Raw genomic sequence first — 17,821 nt, forward strand, 5'->3', positions numbered from 1 at the left:
CGGAGTGGTCGAGCGGTTCTAGGCGCTACAGTCTGGAACCGCGCGACCGCTACGGTCGCAGGTTCGAATCCTGCTTCGGGCATCGATGTGTATGATGTCCTAGGTTAGTTAGGTTTAAGTAGTTCTTAGTTCTAGGGGACTGATAACCTCAGCAGTTAAGTCCCATAGTGCTCAGAGCCATTTGAACAATTTTTTTGCATTTAACATCGCTTTATTCGGAGACTTGAAACTAAAGAAGACTGTGAAATGACTGGGTATCGTTACACTAAAAGCATTTGGTGCTTATCTGGTTTAATCTGTTGCAATAAAGACGTTAACACGAGTACTATCCCACCTGAGTCAGTACCCTGGTCGCCAAACAGCAATACGGTAATAAACCGACAATAGATCTTGCCAAAATGTTTAATGTTCGGCGTGGGGACATTAAATGTTCCGTATAATGCGATAGGTCGCGGATGTCCTAAAAGGAGAACACAGCTGGAAATTTGCGTTGAAAATTACAAAGACCGTTTCTCTATGTTGGCGCGGACATTGGATGGAAGCAGAATAAGGAGATACCGGCGCGCATATTAGTGGTGGCGCAGAACTATGTTGAAACATGCTGATTCGCGAATGCCGAGAGCCACCCCGGCCGGCCCGGATTGGCCAGCCGCAGAGCGGCCGTCCAATGGGGACGCGCGAATCTGCGGACGGGCGGAAGGCGCGGTCAATGCGCTGCTCGGGGAAGGGGAGGCACAGTCCTTTTGCAAAAATCGTCTCGCTCTCTTCTTCCTTTTCTAATTCTCTTCCTCTCTCATTCTAGCCAGGCGGTCGTCTTTTTGCGCGCAGGGGGTCCGGGGTTGACGCACCCGCGTATATAAGGCGGTAGCGCGCGGCCGTGACATTGCAAGGTAACGTCATGAGCCGGCGTGTGCAGATGTGTTTCCTCCTGGTGCTGGCGGTGGTCTCTGCGGCCACTGCTGCGTACCCGCCCTACCACAGGACCGACGCCGCCAACCAAGGTAAGGGACCGAGGCCGCATGCGCTCCAGAGCCAGCCTGCTCCAAGTCTCTAACGCAACATCTACCAAGTACAAACACTTCCTTGCTAACACTACTCCTCCCGAGATGATCGGGTGATTAAACTCACGTGAAGATAAATAATTTGTGAACATCCTAATGCAACTTGACATATAATATTTCGTATCACAAGAGAGTTCTGTTACGAAGGAGCACCTAGAGTGTATTTCTCACTGCAATGTATAAAGAACGGCATCAGTAGCCCCTGAAAATTAGACAGCAGAAACTTAAAAGTTGTAAGCTAAATGCAGTGCTGGCTATTTTCGACATAAAAGGGAAACATTTAACTACGCAAACTTCAAGAAATTGTTTCTTAGTTAACTTTCTCAAACGATAACATGAACACACGCATTGAAATCGAGCATCCCCCAATGGCTCCCGTATGAAGGGTTCAACAGTGATAGGCTTGCAGTCTCCAAATAATAGAAAACTAGAATATTTTGCTCCTAACAACAACCAAGTAAAATATATAAGGTACTTGGTTGATCTGTTAGAACACTATTTCATCTACATTTGGATAGTTTTGTTCTGGTAGTCTTATGAAAAGTGGTTTAAAAGTTACCTATCTACTAAAATTTTCTAGGTTTCATTATTTCGACTTTTGAGTACCATTTGTTGTAGTTTCGGTAGCTGGAACTGGTATCGTTTTGGGACTGTTCCCTGTAACACGGGCCTGCTGCAGACGCTACGGGATAGGCTCCAAGTAGTCAGCTAAGGGAAGGAGGAGCAACCGCTGATTGCTGTAACAAAACAAGAACCTCGTCGGCGCAAACGACCACCTTACCGACCACGAAATATTACGCCCTGTCACGGCCGCAATCTTTATTACAGTCGTCGTCGTACTGGTTGCTTATTTGAAAAGCGATAACTTAACCTCTCATTCGTTCTATGCACGACCCACGAATTTGATCGAGATGGCCTGCAAAGAAAAGGAAGCAATTCCTGTGATACGGTAACGGACTTTGCCTTCACTTCAGCTGCAAGGCAATATATTTAACCATCGGACGGTATCATAACAGCCCTATGTAATAGCACTGCTCTAATCCTTAGGTGTAGGCTAACGCTCCTCCTTAATTTTCGTCAATTTTCTTTTGATTTTTAATACCTTGTCGACAGCGAAAGCAACAGAAATTAGTGAATTAAACTGCCATTACATGTGTCTAGTTAATGTCTCACTTAATATTGTAAAAGATTAACAGTGTGACGTCACCAGAAGGTGTGCCACGTATGTTAGATTGATAAGTAATCAGTGTTGTGTGTCTTGTGAACTCGCGCTGCACTTGACTAGAAGAATGGAAAAATTAGTAGTAAGCTGTTAATCAGTCGAGTTGAACTCGCTCACCCTGCCCGCTCTAAACCTAGAGAATGCCTTTATTTAGCACAGGAGAACCTACCAACTGTTTGGTGCAGATAAAGAAACACTAGTAACGTACTGCAGGATAAATTGCTTTTCAGTTTTCTGCGTCTCACACTGAGTGTTTTCAAAGAGCGTAAAGCGCTAATTTTTAGCCTATTAGGGTTCTGAAGGTGTCTGCGCTTACGGCATAACAGAAAAGCATAGGAACAGTACTCGAATACAATGACGTGAACTGGAAAGTGAGCTGTTGATTGCTCAAACTGTTAGCAAGACTGTTCCCTAACTTTGCGGTTGACTTCTCCTGGAAAACGACTGGAGGTAGATTCCTGCGGCCTTGCCCTGTGCTTGCATATTCCTGGAAGCACTGAGCCGCTTCCGCCGGCGGGTCATACCAACTTTCTGAGTAACGTGACCAAGATAAAGTTGCTTTGAGAATGATTCGAGACTCAGCTTCCAAGATTCGCGAACACGTCTCTGTTTGTCTGCCAAATAGTGACGTGGTTGCTGCTCGATTACAACATACGTAATGAAAACTCTAACACTTACGTATTTCCAATAAATATTTTAGTTTACTTGTACATTCTAATCTGAATAAAATTCTATTCCAAACTTTCGTTTGACAATTGTTTCTTTCGACCTATTCAGGAGCTAGCAATCCAATCTATATGATTTGTCTTTTACACCCCGTAATAACGTCACTAAGAGCTACAATAGATACAGTGTCCACTCGCCCAGTAGTGTTTAAAATCGACCACTAGAAGCATATCACAGATGATTACGCTTTATAGTTTGCTTTCGGACATGATCGAATGGTTAAAGAAATGGCAGATTTTAACGCCTTATTGACAACGAAGTGATTAGAGAGGGAACACTAAACGAGAGGATGTGCTATGACTCTTCCCAAGGAAAAATACGAGAATTCATGTAACTTAATTTAGGAAAATCACGGGTAATCTAAATCTAGAATTCCGGACGGTGATTAGAACCCTGCTCCTACCGAATGCGAGTGAAATGTGGCCCAAACTGCCCTGTATCTGAGACGCCAATGTGAACATATTCTTTGGTCGTGAGGACCTTGCCCCAGAAGAATGTAAATCCCATTCCATCCTCCTGAATATGTTGCTTGTTCTAAAAGAAGACAATGGATGCAGGCTTCGAAAGCTACTGACTGCCCCTCATTTGAACATTCAATCTAAGGATGCTGCGACGAACCAGTTGGTACAGATGACGTGTCCCAAGCCTTTAGGGTCAAAATTACGCCGATCATAGAGCGTCATAAATTGAATTATTCGAGATAAGGAGAATGAATCTTTAGTTCTTTATCAATTATAAGCAACTTACTGTTCGTAGCAACAACTTAAGCCCACAGCTATGTTCAACCGCCAGTTTGAAATCTTTCATTATAACGGTGCATAACATTTTGTCATAATCTCAGATCTGTGTGTTGTTTGTCGTACATAGAAACAGATAGTTAAGATCCTAAAAAGCAGTTCCTCTTCTGTTTCTATTGAGAGTTTATACACCAATAACTTCACGCAACCCCTACAGGGAAATATACAGCGTGGATACATCACAGGCAATTGTGTATCGTTTATTAGGTTCAAATGGTTCTGAGCACTATGGGACTTAACTTCTAAGGTAATCAGTCCCCTAAAACTTAGAACTACTTAAACCTAACTAACCTAAGGACATCACACACATCCATGCCCGAGGCAGGATTCGAACCTGCGACCGTAGCGGTCGCGCGGTTCCAGACTGTAGCGCCTAGAACCCCTCGGCCACTCCGGCCCGTTTATTAGGAAAGGACAGTTAACGTCCATGCGAAATCCTGGCGAACATCCGGCGCAGGTCACATTGTATAAATATCTAGGCACAGTTCTAGCAAGCGATATACATACACTGGTGTGCAAAAAAAAAATATAAGCACGCAAGTAACTTTCGCATGATGTGTCAAAGTCAAGTATCGTATTAGACGTAGCCCACACGTGCAAAGAACTGATACAGTATAATACAGAATGTAACGGGAAGGACAACGCAATGAGACGAACAGAAATGCCACTTCTATTCAAATAACTACATTGAAGTCTCAGCGATTCATGATGGTCCTCTGGACATTACAAATGGCGAGACGTGGTTCTTAGTAGGATGTGTGATCACCAAGGACGGCACTGCACGCTCTGCAATGTGCTCCCATCATGCTGCCCACAAGTTCAGTAAGGAGTTCTGACCGTAAGGGGTTTCTTTCCGTCACCAGCGCGGCTGACAATTGCCGGATGGACGTTGGTTCATGTGAGAGTGCTTAAATATGTCTTCCCAATGTGTCTCATACGTGTTCGATGGGATTTAAGTCGGAGAACGAGTAGGCCAGTCCATTCACCAAATATCCCATCATTCCAAGAGCTCCTCCACCTGCGCAGTTCGATATGGTCGCACTTTGTCATCCATAAAAATGAAGTCAAGGCCGAATGCACCGCAGAAAAGACGCACATGGGGAAGGAGTACATTAAATGTACCGTGTTCAAAGATCTGGAGATCAGTACGCCAGTGCAATATTATGCCTCCCCACTCCACAACACCTGGACCAGCAAAACGATCGTGTTCGACAGTTCTGAACTTACCCTCATATGGCGAGAGGGGGAAACACGTAATGCAGCCAGGGACACTGTCAACTTTATCGTTTAGGTGGTCCAGGAGTTATGGCGTGGAAAGGCATAATAGTGCATTGGTGGACTGACTTGTAAATCTGTGAACACTCTGCAGTCACCGGCCAACGATACTGTGACAGTCTGCTCCTTCCTCGTGTACGTCTTTTCAGGGCTTCATTCAGCGCTAACTTCATTTTTATGAATAACAATCCACGACTGCATCGAAACAGCGTAGGCAGAGGGGCTCCTGGAACTTCAGGATATTTGTCGAATGGACTGACCTGCCCGTTCGCCCCACTTAAATCCTTTCGAGCACTTATGGGATGCATTGGGGAGACGTATCGCAGCAGATCTACACGAACCAATGACCATTCAGCAACTGTCAACCTCACTGGTGGAGGAATGGAACGCTCCACCATAAGAACTCTTAACCAACCTTGAGGAAAGGATGGGAACACGTTGCAGAGCGTACATCGTCGTCTGTGGTGATCACGCACTCTATTAAGAACCATGCCCCACCTTTCTGAATGTCCAGGGGACAATCATGATAACGGTTACTACAGTGTAACTATTGTCTTTGAATAAAAGTGACATTTCCATTCGTTGCCTTGCGTATTACTTTCGGTTATCTTTTATACTGTAGCAGTTCTTTCTATGAATGGTCCAGTTTTCACAGCGCTGTGTTACTAGGTAGTGACACATCATGTGAAAATTACTTTCTTCCTTAAGTGTAAAAAGGAACATAAATCCAGTGCTACGGAAGGCGAATGGTAGGCTTTGGGTAATGTTCTGGGAAAGTGGAATTCATGTTTAAAGAAAATCCGATACAAGACAAGACTGCAACCTGAGTCCTAACCAAGTACACGTGATAGTGGACATGGAACGAATTCAGAGATGCACTGCTAGATTGCCGGCCGTGGTGGCCGAGCGGTTCGAGGCGCTTCAGTCTGGAACCGCGCGACCGCTCCGGTCGCACGTTCGAATCCTGCCACGGGCATGGATGTGTGTGATGTCCTTAGGTTAGTTAGGTTTAAGTAGTTCTAAGTTCTAGGGGACTGATGGCCTCAGGTGTTAAGTCCCATAGTGCTCAGAGCCATTTGAACATTTGCACTGCTAGATTGTTATCATGTCGGCAGAGCCCTCAGGAAAGTCTAGTAGAGATGTTCGGAGATCTTAAACGGAGATCTTTGGAGGAGAGACGACGCTGTTCTCGCCGTTGAGCAAATTCAGAGTACCAGCATGAGAGGGAGATTGCATGACCGCCAGCGATAATCTCGCATAGGACTCATGAGAATAAGAATAGCGACATTGGGGTACACACAGAGGCATATAGTCAGTTTTATTTGTTCTCGCTCAATACACGATTGGAATAATAGAGAAAATTGGTAATATTGAAACGAAGTAGCCTCCACTATGCGCTGTGTAGTGGCTTGCGGAGTATATACGCAAATTTAAATGCAGATGTAGAAACGGAACTACCTCTCCCTTCTCCTTCCAAAGCAGCGACGAGAGAATCTATGTTCAGATGCTCGTGGACATCGATCTCGAAGTGGGAAGGTGTTTCGAAACCACAGCGTCTTCTCGGACAGCGAGAGGTACAGTCTCCGACAGCAGTGACAGCACGTCTCGAATGACCAACTTAAATGCGGCAGGCAGCTATTTGTTACTATAAAACCGCGCCTCACAAGCGTTGTTCGTTAAAGAGTTGCTACTGCCTGAACTGTTAATTCTATTGATTAACGACCCTAGTCTTTCAACAGGCGAGTCGACTTGGGACTGAGAAGATGCGGCCAGCGTCCGGTCTCGGAGGGCAGCTGGAAGTGGAGCGCGGCGTAACCCGAGAGGGCGAGGCCGATGGCCGGCGTGGGTGCTCCCGTTATAAGCGCACCCGCAATTTCGTCCTCGTAGGTGGAGCCAGCAGGTACGCTGTCGCCGTCCCTCCGGAATGCCAACTCGTGCGACCGGCTCCCGCGTGCGTGTCCAGCCAACGCGTCCCGCGTTAGGCCGACGCACTGCCACCGCCTGCCTTCTCACGCTTCCGGGAAGCCTTACGACCTACGGTCTGCAGTTCTGGGTTTCGTAGCGGAGGACCAGTACATTTACGGGCTTGACATTCGAACTTCTTCGTGGTCTCGAAATTGATGTAGCGAAGGCCATATTCAAAGACGGAAGGATGATCACAGTTTAACGTCCCGTCGATGAGGAAGTCATTAGAGATGGAGCACAAGTTCAAAAAGGGAAAGGATGGGAAAGGAAATAGGCCTTGTCTCTTGCAAAGGAACCATCCCAGTATTTGCCTCAAGTGAATTAATGAAACCGCCTTTGATTTTGCAACAGTGATCCTACAGATAGATATCTGTGATGAATTTTCAGCTGCGTCGTTCGGTGAATGGTTGTACTAATTATCTCTTATTTATCGTTGATACCGACGCTTAAATAAATGAACAACTAAACTACTAGCCCTACGATGATTTGTTGGCCACTTAAATGTAAAACAAGGATAGACTGTTAGTGTTTATAGTCCTATGGACATCTAAATATTAGCACGTGTTCGTTCTGACAGGAATGGAGCAAGAATTTGAACATAGCGTTCTTCAATGGCTTATCCTCGCCTGACATGATCCACTGAAACCACTGAAAAGATCAGTCAAAATCTCAGATTGTAAGTTTGCAGTTCACTCCCACAATACACGAGTTCAATAGTTTAAAGTGACCCAATTCGTTCAGATTGTTGCAGTAGCTAGGACATTTCTTAAAACTTAACATTGTGCGGTATCGAAGTGTAGTGTATCCTCTATTTGCTAGGATCTCCATAAAGCAAAGCTACTGTATGACTTTCGAAACGTAACAAAAACTTCATAAATACGTTATCGTATGGTATAAGTATACTGCCCGCTTCCGTAGCCTAGGTCGCTGACACGTATGTACGATGGCGCTCTACTCTTAGGTAGTACCGTCACTAATGATCTTGATGTCGACGGGTTATTAAACCCCAATAATCCTACCTTCCTTCGGAGATAGTCGATTAGAGTCAATGTGGAGGTGGAAATGGTCACCGCTAGTATCTGAAGGCGCCAAATTCCTGATCACTAGACTTTCCACCACTGTATGGGACTCCAAATCTTTCTGCGGTGTCTAATGGAATGATGGCAAGTGATAATGTTAATAGTAAACCATCCTTCGGGTAGGACGTTAAAGTCGGCTGCCGACATTGTGGTATCCGAGGGAATAGGCTAGTGCAGGCTCCGGCTTTCACCCTCTCCATTCCCCAAACCTTTAAAAACACAACGCTAAGCTGTACAAGCACTATCACAGTCATTCACATGAACAGGTACGCGCTTGAAATTCTTATCACGTTTGAGGAAGGCAACGGAAAACCTACTTCACGAAGAACTTGCTACGGGCGCCAACGAGAGATCCCTTAATCTGTCTCCATAGCCCGTTTTCTGAGTTTGGGAAAAAGAAAGAAGTAAACAGTCTTCAATTAAATGAATAGTGGGTAAAATCAGGAGCACGCTGCTTCCTGTAAATGTGTAGTGGTAACAATAACAAACGATACCCAACCGCAGGGACACTAAGATCAAGAGTAACAAAGACTAATAGAAGACTTCGATTTGTTGCAAGGTTTCTGCGAAAGTGTATCTGTGAAGGAAATTACATACAAAACCAGTTGTAGAGCACTGCAGAGTTTGGCGTATTTATGAAGCAAGGGTGATAGCAGAAATAGACCGAATTCAGAGAAGGTCTGCTGGTAGCGTAACAGGTGGGTGTAGCCCACACGAAAGGGTAAAATAGATTCTCGGGGATCTTTAAGGGGAACCTCTCGACGAAGAACGGCTTAGTTCTCACGGAAGCGTAGGGTAAATTTAGAGAACCGGTATTCGGAAAGAATTTTCGACAATTCTGCTGCCTCTATCGTGTATTTCGCACAAGGACGTGAGAATACTAGACAGACAAGAGCACCTAGCAAGACTCGTTTTCCCTTGTTCGGTTCGTGAATGGAATATAACAGACAAATGCTAATATTAACACGAAAGATGCTCTACCATGCATGGTTTGCGGACTACGCGGGGTGTAAACGATAACGTTTTACAGTGTACCACCGTGGTCTGACGAACAGTTTGATATAGAACACTTGCGCTGTATCAAGCCAGGAATAAAGTTCAAAATGGCCTGCAAAACCCACCTAAGCTACGTGCCGCGCGAAATTTTCAATAACGTCTTGCTCTCTTGCGCCACTATCTTAGTCAACTATTTCGTTGGCATTATTAATTTGAACTTTCCCGTGAGGATAATGAAAGAAAAAGGCGTTTGTATAGCAAAAGCAATAACTAATTACGTTTACAATACAATCTCAGCTTAACCCTCATAAGCACAAGAGTTTCGTAGTAAGAAGGTTTACATGTTAATTTTTAATGTTAATTTTTAATGTTAAATTTTTGGTGTTTAGATTCACAATACTTGGAGGCAGAATTTACACATGTCAATTTTACATTTTCTGAGTGCCAGAACAAGAGGCTGTTAATATTCAAAGACGATTTTAGCCAGCATCTGCGTGGCGTGCTTGCGCTTCAGCTCAGGTGGATTTTGAGGGCCAATTTGAGGCTTTTCCCCAGCTTGATGGACCGCAAGTGTCCTATACCAAATGGTTCAAATGGCTCTGAGCACTATGGGACTTAACATCTGAGGTCATCAGTCCCCTAGAACTTAGAACTACTTAAACCTAACTAACCTAAGGACATCACACACATCCATGCCAGAGGCAGGATTCGAACCTGCGACCGTCGCGGTCGCGCGGCTCCAGACTGAAGCGCCTAGTACCGCTCAGCCACACCGGCCGGCTACCAATTTTTCAGTCTCGACTTCACCTATACCACTGTGGTGCTTTGAATACAGTATCATTTACACACTGCATATCTAGATGTAGGTATCGATTAGATACGGAGCATAAGTTTGTACTGGGGAAGGAAAAACCACTATCATTTGCAAAGGAGCCATACCATCATTTCCCTTAACCAATTCTGGGTTACATACAAAACCTGAATGTCGGTAGCTGGACAAGGATTTGAACAGCCGTCCTTCAGAATACGAGTCCAGCGTCTTAACAACATCGCTCAGTGTCAGGTTCGAGTCCTGCTAACGAATGCACAATACAGTGGCTTGCGAAGTATAAAGATGCGACCTGAAGCGAAAATCGGTTCCGAATACCGGATGCTGGACCAATCCCGTAATAGCGTGACTAATGCTGGAGCACTGATAACGACGAGCGCATTATGAAAATTGTACTATTATCGCAACAACTGCAGAGAAGCGAAGCTTTACGACGAGTTCGTGATCTGCAGGCGAACTATGTCCATTATCGATGCGATCGTATCCACGTTGACGCGCTACAACTTTGTAAACTACTTCACCATAAAAGGGAGATAGCCGATACGGAAGGCGTGCCCGATCTAAAGCTAAACAAGGTGGCCGGAGGCCAACGGCCTAGCCCGCACGCATAACAGGAAATCGCCACGTCGGCCGTTGCTTTACGATTAGCTGGAGCGCAGTCGTTGGCCAAGGAAAACGGAAAAGAAAGAAAACAAAGCCCGCTGCCTCGACCCGGCCACCTCCGCGAGGCAGTCATATATTTGGGCAGGCGGCGGAGGTGCAGAGAGGCCGCGCCAGCACACGATGGGCCTCGCGATACGTTGTGGCGCCCGCTGCATACCAACAGCCAACTGCCTCTGCTACCGTACTGCGCCGCTTCTTCACCGCTTTTCTTGGCATTCCGCCGCTCCAGTCTTAGTCACCACCTACAGCTTGTGCAGGACTTATGACATCGCGTTTCGTGGAACACTAAACTGAGGCAACCGCTAACTTGGCATTTCGTTTCCTGATATATGTGGGCAAGAGGACAATTTAAATTATTCCAATATTCTTATTCAAGAACGAGTGTATCTTGCCATCTCCAACAGCCTCAGATAAAGAGGCGATACGCCTTAATTCTGCGATAACCGCTTCGTTATCGCACTACTGAAAAAGAGCATGGGATTCATGTACATGATGTTATTTGGCACTGGTTCAAAAGTTTTATAAACAAATTATTGTTGTGTATTTTTCTGTAGTAAATAAGGACCCTGGGAAGTCATTGCATCCGTCTACGTAGCTGATTTGTCGCCGTGTCTGACTGCCACACAGTGGAGCCGGATTCGATTCCCGATACTGCCAGGTACCTTTCCTCGGTCGGGAGACTGGAACGGGTACACTCAGCCTCGTGGTACCAGCTGAGGAGCTACTTGACCGAGTGGCAAGGCCTAGAGGTCACGAAACTTGACAGCGGCCGAGAGAGCAGTGTGTCGACTCCCTGCCCTCCATGCTGCACCCAATAACACCATTGGCAGAGGATGATACGGTAGTCGGTCGGCACTGACGGGACTTCCAGGGGCTCTGGTCTGAGTTAACGTCACAAATTTAATGAACTATTTATATAAACACGCTTTAATTTATTTTACAAAAATACTATAGTGCCTGAAGTACCCGCCAGGTTAGCCGAGAGCGCTAATGCGCTGCTTCCTGGACTCGGGTAAGGCGCGCCGGACCCGGATCGAATCCGCCCGGCGGATTACCGTCGTCGGTCGGTGTGCCGGCCGGCCTGGATGTGGTTTTTAGGCGGTTTTCCACATCCCGCTACGTGAAATACCGGGCTGGTCCCCACGTTCCGCCTCAGTTACACGACTCGCAGACATCTGAACATGCTCTCACTATTCCATTAATTACACTCGACGCAGACAGCAGGGGTACACTAATTCCGTCCTGGGGGGTACGGGGTGGCAGCAGGAAGGGCATCCGGCCGCCCCTTTCCACTAGCCTTGACAAATCCGTTCCTAACAATGCCGACCCTGCGTCAGCGAGGGACATGGCACCAGTGAAAGAAAGAAAGAAAGAAAGACTACAGTGCCTAAAGCATTACTCTATTTTTCTGTGAATCAGCTGAACGTACTTGTATAAATTTTATTCAAGTGAATTGACAAATCCTGCGGAAAACTTTTCCCTCGTTTGCAATGAAACAAACAAGTATGAAGCACTTGCCGTCCTGCAGATCACTTAATATGTGCCAGCTTGTGACAAATTATTGCGCTGCACAGGTAGGCACTACCAATTGTGCGTAATCAGTGGGTCACTATGAGCAACAATGCCAGTTAAAATGAAGTTGGATCCTTTAGTGCTCGTACAGTGGGTACTGTAAACAAGTGCTTCTTGAGAACAAGACCATCAATTAAAGGGTTAAAATTTCTTATATCCCTAGAATAGAATTCCAATCCTCGAACGGAGCGAGATGGCGCAATAGTAAGACACTTGACTCTCATTCGGCAGAAGCAGGATTCAGAGCCCCGTCCGGGCACCTATATTTAGGTTTCCGTGGTTTTCCCGAGTCACACAAAGCAAATGCCGAGGTAGTTTCTTTGATTGTGAAGTTCCTTCCCCATCCTCATTCATTCCACCCTGTGTTCCTGTGTTTAAGGACCTCGTCGCTCACGGGACGACAAACCCAGTTCTTTCTATCTTAAAACTTCCATTATCTCATGTATGTTTTATCTTTCGCTCTATATCATAATTCCCTTTGACTCTGACGTACGGCACGACAGAAACGATGCCACTTGTGTTGGTTGATGTAGTCGGACACCGCTTATGAAAGAACTAACTCGATATCCATCAGAAGTTTATTTAGGAAATTCACGAAAAACTTTAACCGAGATGACTGGACTAGTATTGGAATTCGTCTCTTCCCGGTCGTTATTTCAGTGGCTTTACCAGTGGACAAACTCGTCCCTTCACTATCTTCCTTAGTAATGCATTTAACCATACACCACAACGTCTTCTGATGTGGATCCTCGAAGAAGATCAAAAGTCTTTCCCTGAGTGCAACTCTGACCAAAATATATTCATTTGGACATCAGCCACGGAACTAAATCTATGCGACTCGTAACAAAGTTCACTACCTGTAGTTGCAATGTTTGTAGTGCTGTGGTCTGAAGATACCGAACCAGTTACTAATGACTGTTCCTAAAAGAGACACAAATTTTTACGAATCCGATCCCTACACTACATAACAGACCTATGACTCGATCCCAGATATCTCGCATCCACACACAGTGTTCTATTCTAGCATCTCTTATGATCTGCTGTGATAGCTCATACTCCTACATCTGTTTCCCCGAACAGTTCGAGAATACTTGGTCCGAACGATCGCAAATGCCAGAGTCTAGCTTGATTCCCAGACGGGACATTAAAGACGCAAAAGCTAAAACTCAGTGTTTACCCACGTGTTCTGACAACGAATGACAGCTATACTTCCACAAGTGTGCCTTACAATACAGAAAAGCTTTATTCTCCTCTAACTTGTGTCCCTTCAAAGAGGACCTGTGTGAAGTTCTGCTCAAACTTACCTACACGTAAACCTCATGGTTTACGATATTAAGACAATAGACTCACATTTGGGTGGTTCGAAGTTCAAATCCCAGGCCGACCATCAACATTCACGACTGTCCTTGATAAATCCTAACTAATTCAGTAAATTGCTGAAGCCGGCCGAAGTGGCCGTGCGGTTAAAGGCGCTGCAGTCTGGAACCGCAAGACCGCTGCGGTCGCAGGTTCGAATCCTGCCTCGGGCATGGATGTTTGTGATGTCCTTAGGTTAGTTAGGTTTAACTAGTTCTAAGTTCTAGGGGACTAATGACCTCAGCAGTTGAGTCCCATAGTGCTCAGAGCCATTTGAACCTTTTTTTTTTTTTAATGCTGAATGGTATGTGCAGGAGGTTCAATTTCTTTTGCAACCGTTATACAACTGAGCTAGTGCTCCTTCTCTAAAGGCCTTAAAGTTGATGACATGTTAAACATCAATCTCCTTTCGGTACTATGGGCCAGTAGGCAGATATTATTCGTGTCAGTCTATATTCGTAGTATATCAGACAGCTGGCGGACCAAGATGGGTGCTGTCTTAAAGCGATGGTTGTACTAAATTCAACAAAGTTTGTTGTCATTATTAGTATTTTATTGTTAATATTGCATACAGAAGAAAGTCGTAAAGGGTGGCCTTAAGTGTCAGCGATACAACCGCATGTACCTTAAGCACAGAAACTGAATGGGGAGGTATTAAGCTAGGTAGAGAATCACCAGTGAACAACTCTGTCTGATGGAGCGAAGACGAGTTTCGATTAGTCGCATGCAGATGGCTAGAGAGAAGTGTTTTTGGCTGCCGGCCTTTAGACAATGGGAAGCAGGTGGGCCGTGACGCCGGCTTTCCTGGGCGAAGCGGCCACCCGAGGAAGCCAACTGTATCGCCAAACAACGGCACAACTGTGATCTAGCTTCGTTCTTGCATCTCAGACTCACAGTCTGTTCACTGGACCTCAAAATGAAAATGAAGTACCTATCCCTTGACGCGCACAAGATAACTTTTGCAAATATTATCTTTCTCTGTTCTTACCAGTGCTTGTCACTTGTACAAATGAACATCTTGAGATCATCAAAATGCGAAACACAAACCATATACAGCAAGTAGAGCATAAATTTGTTCTGTTGAAACTAATATATGACTATGGCACTAGGTATCACTTGATTAGCATGGTTACTAAAACTGATGCAATTGTAGCTGTCCTACACCCTCGTCCTGTAACACTAGTTTACAATAATATGATTTTTGGAAAATTTTTAATTTTTGTTTGCAAATCATAAATCTTACCATTTCACTATTAGCAACGGAAAGTGAAGCACGCATGAACTCTAAAGTAGGTTCGAAACCGCAGTATTTACTAAGCATGGACGCACTGGAGATGATATACTCTTGCCTTATCGTGGTCCAAGAACAGCTTAAAAATACTTTTATAGGAGGATCTGTCACTAAACATGGAATACGAATGTTGTGCATCATAGCATATTTGTTATACGCACAAGACTAACATATAAGGGCAGTCAAACGAAAACGAGACATACGGAAAAAAGTAAGTAAACTGTTTATTATATCAAAAATAACCGCCACAGCTGTTAACACATTTACCCGACTGTGAGATAAGAAGGTCAGTGCCGCATGTTTGAAGAACCATGATTGTAACCAGGCGTGAACTTCTTCGTCCGAAACAAATCGACCGCCACGAATGTCTTTCTTCAGGGCTCCAAAAATATGAAAATCGCATGAGGAGAGATCGGGACTGCGTAGAGGATGTGTAAGGGTTTCCCAGCAAAAGTTCTGCAGCGTAGTCGAAACGAAGGTGAAGAAGTTTCGCTGGGACGCCTTTACACATCCTCCAGACATTCCCGATGTCTTTCCATGCGAGTTCCATATTTTTGTGCCCTGTATAAAGACAAGATTGACCATCGATTTGCTCCTGACGAAGAGGAGCGTGCCTGGATACAACCGTGACTCCGTAGGTAACCGTAAAGATTTTTCCATGAAGGCACTAAGCGTCTTGTCTCATAGGAGGGTAATGTATTAACAGTTATGGCGATTACTTTTGAAACAATAAACTTACTCGTTTTCATTTGACTGTTAGTTATAGACAAAAGACATGTCAGGTGTGTCAAGTACTTGCGCCTTGAAATCAAACTATCACTCTTTGGCGTTGTAATCTGATGCAAAAAATGACAAAAGCTGCATTTATTTTCAAGATCAAAATGTAGGTAGCAGTATCACACTTTCTCGTAGTGACTACAGTCTCACCAGAGATGTTGCAGGGATTCAACCTTAAGCATTTGTCTGCCAATGCACTCTAATCACAGTTGTTGAATGCACAGCATAATACAGCCCACCATAGTCTATTTCACACTTGCAGTCCTCAAACCTTAATAATACTTTTATATTTATCAATAAACCATTTGTCTGCCAATGCACTCTAATCACAGTTGTTGAATGCACAGCATAATACAGCCCACCATAGTCTATTTCACACTTGCAGTCCTCAAACCTTAATAATACTTTTATATTTATCAATAAACCACTCTATTCATAGATTCATTTACTAACTGGTAAATACATAATGTGATATGATAAAAATGAAAAGCAAAAGAAATAGCAGCTTTTTCCAACATTTGAAAGTTTTATTTCATATTATGATACAAAAAGAAAATGGAGTGAAGTTTAGGCAACACTGTGTTACTAACCATAACAGCAGCCAACTCATGTTTACGCAGAGCAAGTCATCTACTTCAGGTCTTATACATTTTCATAACTTCTTCATATTCGTCCAAAAATAAGTCAGTTTAGCGCAATTAAATTGGAGTTTTTAAATTTGTATATTAATTCCACTGAAAATCTCTAAAACTTATCCCAGGAAGACCTCTCCAGCGAAGGAGACGGACCCGCTGCGTTAATTATCGACCTCCAGTATTGCTACAACCACACAAGAGATCCTGAGGCTTTGTCACCAAGAAATTTTTATTTTAAAATTCTACGATGGTGAGAATCGTCCAGTCCTTTAAGCACAAGCTTCCAAGATAGTCTTTATCAAGCCGCATGCCATAGGCCAGATATATGCACCTCTGATACCAGACAGTACTGGATTCTGTATCTATAAACAACAGACCATAGATACACTTTTAATTGCGTCCCTACTATCTTATACTTAGATTTATTTCCTGATACGAGGAAAAAATGAAGATTCCAAAATCCTCTTCCTCCAATTCGCCTAGTGGTTGCCAGTGCTATCAAGTACATACCCTCAGATAACATAGCTGAAGTTCCACAGTAGCCTAAATGAAAACATACAGAATAACAGCTATAAGACTGTGATTTATAGCATAGTCTAAAATAATATTGTTGTCGCAGGAGCTCCCGCATCAGTGTCAGATGAAGATCAGCAACGCCAAGTACAGATCGCCGTCGTGCAGCAGGGAGTAGGCCCATCAGCACCCCCTCCACCACAGCCCGGAAATGTGTGGATTCAGGTGCCTCAGCAGCCAGGCGGTGGCTACCCACAGCAGCCAGGTGGTGGCTACCCACAGCAGCCAGGTGGATATCCTCAACAGCCAGGTGGTTATCCTCAGCAGCCTGGCGGCTACCCTCAACAGCCAGGTGGCTACCCACAGCAACCAGGTGGCTACCCACAGCAGCCAGGTGGCTACCCTCAACAGCCAGGTGGCTACCCTCAACAGCCTGGTGGCTTTCCTCAGCAGCCTGGTGGCTATCCTCAGCAGCCAGGTGGCTACCCTCAGCAGCCAGGTGGCTACCCACAACAGCCAGGTGGCTACCCTCAACAGCCAGGTGGCTACCCTCAACAGCCAGGTGGCTACCCTCAGCAGCCTGGTGGTTTCCCACAGCAGCCAGGTGGTCAGCCACAGCAACCAGGAGGCATTCCTGAGCAGCCACAGCCGCAGCCACAACCCCAGCCACAGCCACAACCCCAGCCACAGCCTCAGCCTGGTAAGATTCCAAATTGTATCCATATTGAACAATATTCTCACATTACATTGGTTGTCACTGACTGTGACATTGTGGCTACACATTCACTTCTTCAAGCTTCATTCGACGTACTAGATTTATCCAGGGTAGCCAGATAAAGAGTAAAATTCACTGAACTTTCTGAGACCAACCATTTGAATAAGAATTCAGTACCATCAGGAATCATAACATCATTAAGTATCTGTAGTGATATCCAGATTTTATTCTTGAACTGTCTTGTGGCAGCAACCTTTAGACTATGGTCTTAGATCATAAAGTAAATAACTATGAGAATGATCAATAATTTTTCTTAGAGATAGTGTATTTTTGAAACACGGCTAGTTAC

At 44.8% G+C, this 17,821-nt stretch overlaps 1 protein-coding gene across 1 annotated transcript in view; it reads left to right on the forward strand.

Moving 5' to 3' along the window:
- The window catches only part of LOC124721705 (nascent polypeptide-associated complex subunit alpha, muscle-specific form-like), a 43,601-nt gene that overhangs the window by 13,030 nt on the left and 12,750 nt on the right, over nt 1-17,821 (forward strand). The window contains exons 2-3 of the mRNA XM_047246791.1: nt 803-1,001; nt 16,864-17,457. Coding sequence (XP_047102747.1) covers nt 899-1,001; nt 16,864-17,457 — 697 coding nt within the window. The 5' untranslated portion in view covers nt 803-898. The remainder of the gene's footprint in view (nt 1-802; nt 1,002-16,863; nt 17,458-17,821) is intronic.

Source organism: Schistocerca piceifrons, chromosome X (genome assembly GCF_021461385.2).
Source record: "Schistocerca piceifrons isolate TAMUIC-IGC-003096 chromosome X, iqSchPice1.1, whole genome shotgun sequence".
Classification (NCBI taxonomy): Eukaryota; Metazoa; Arthropoda; class Insecta; order Orthoptera; family Acrididae; genus Schistocerca; species Schistocerca piceifrons.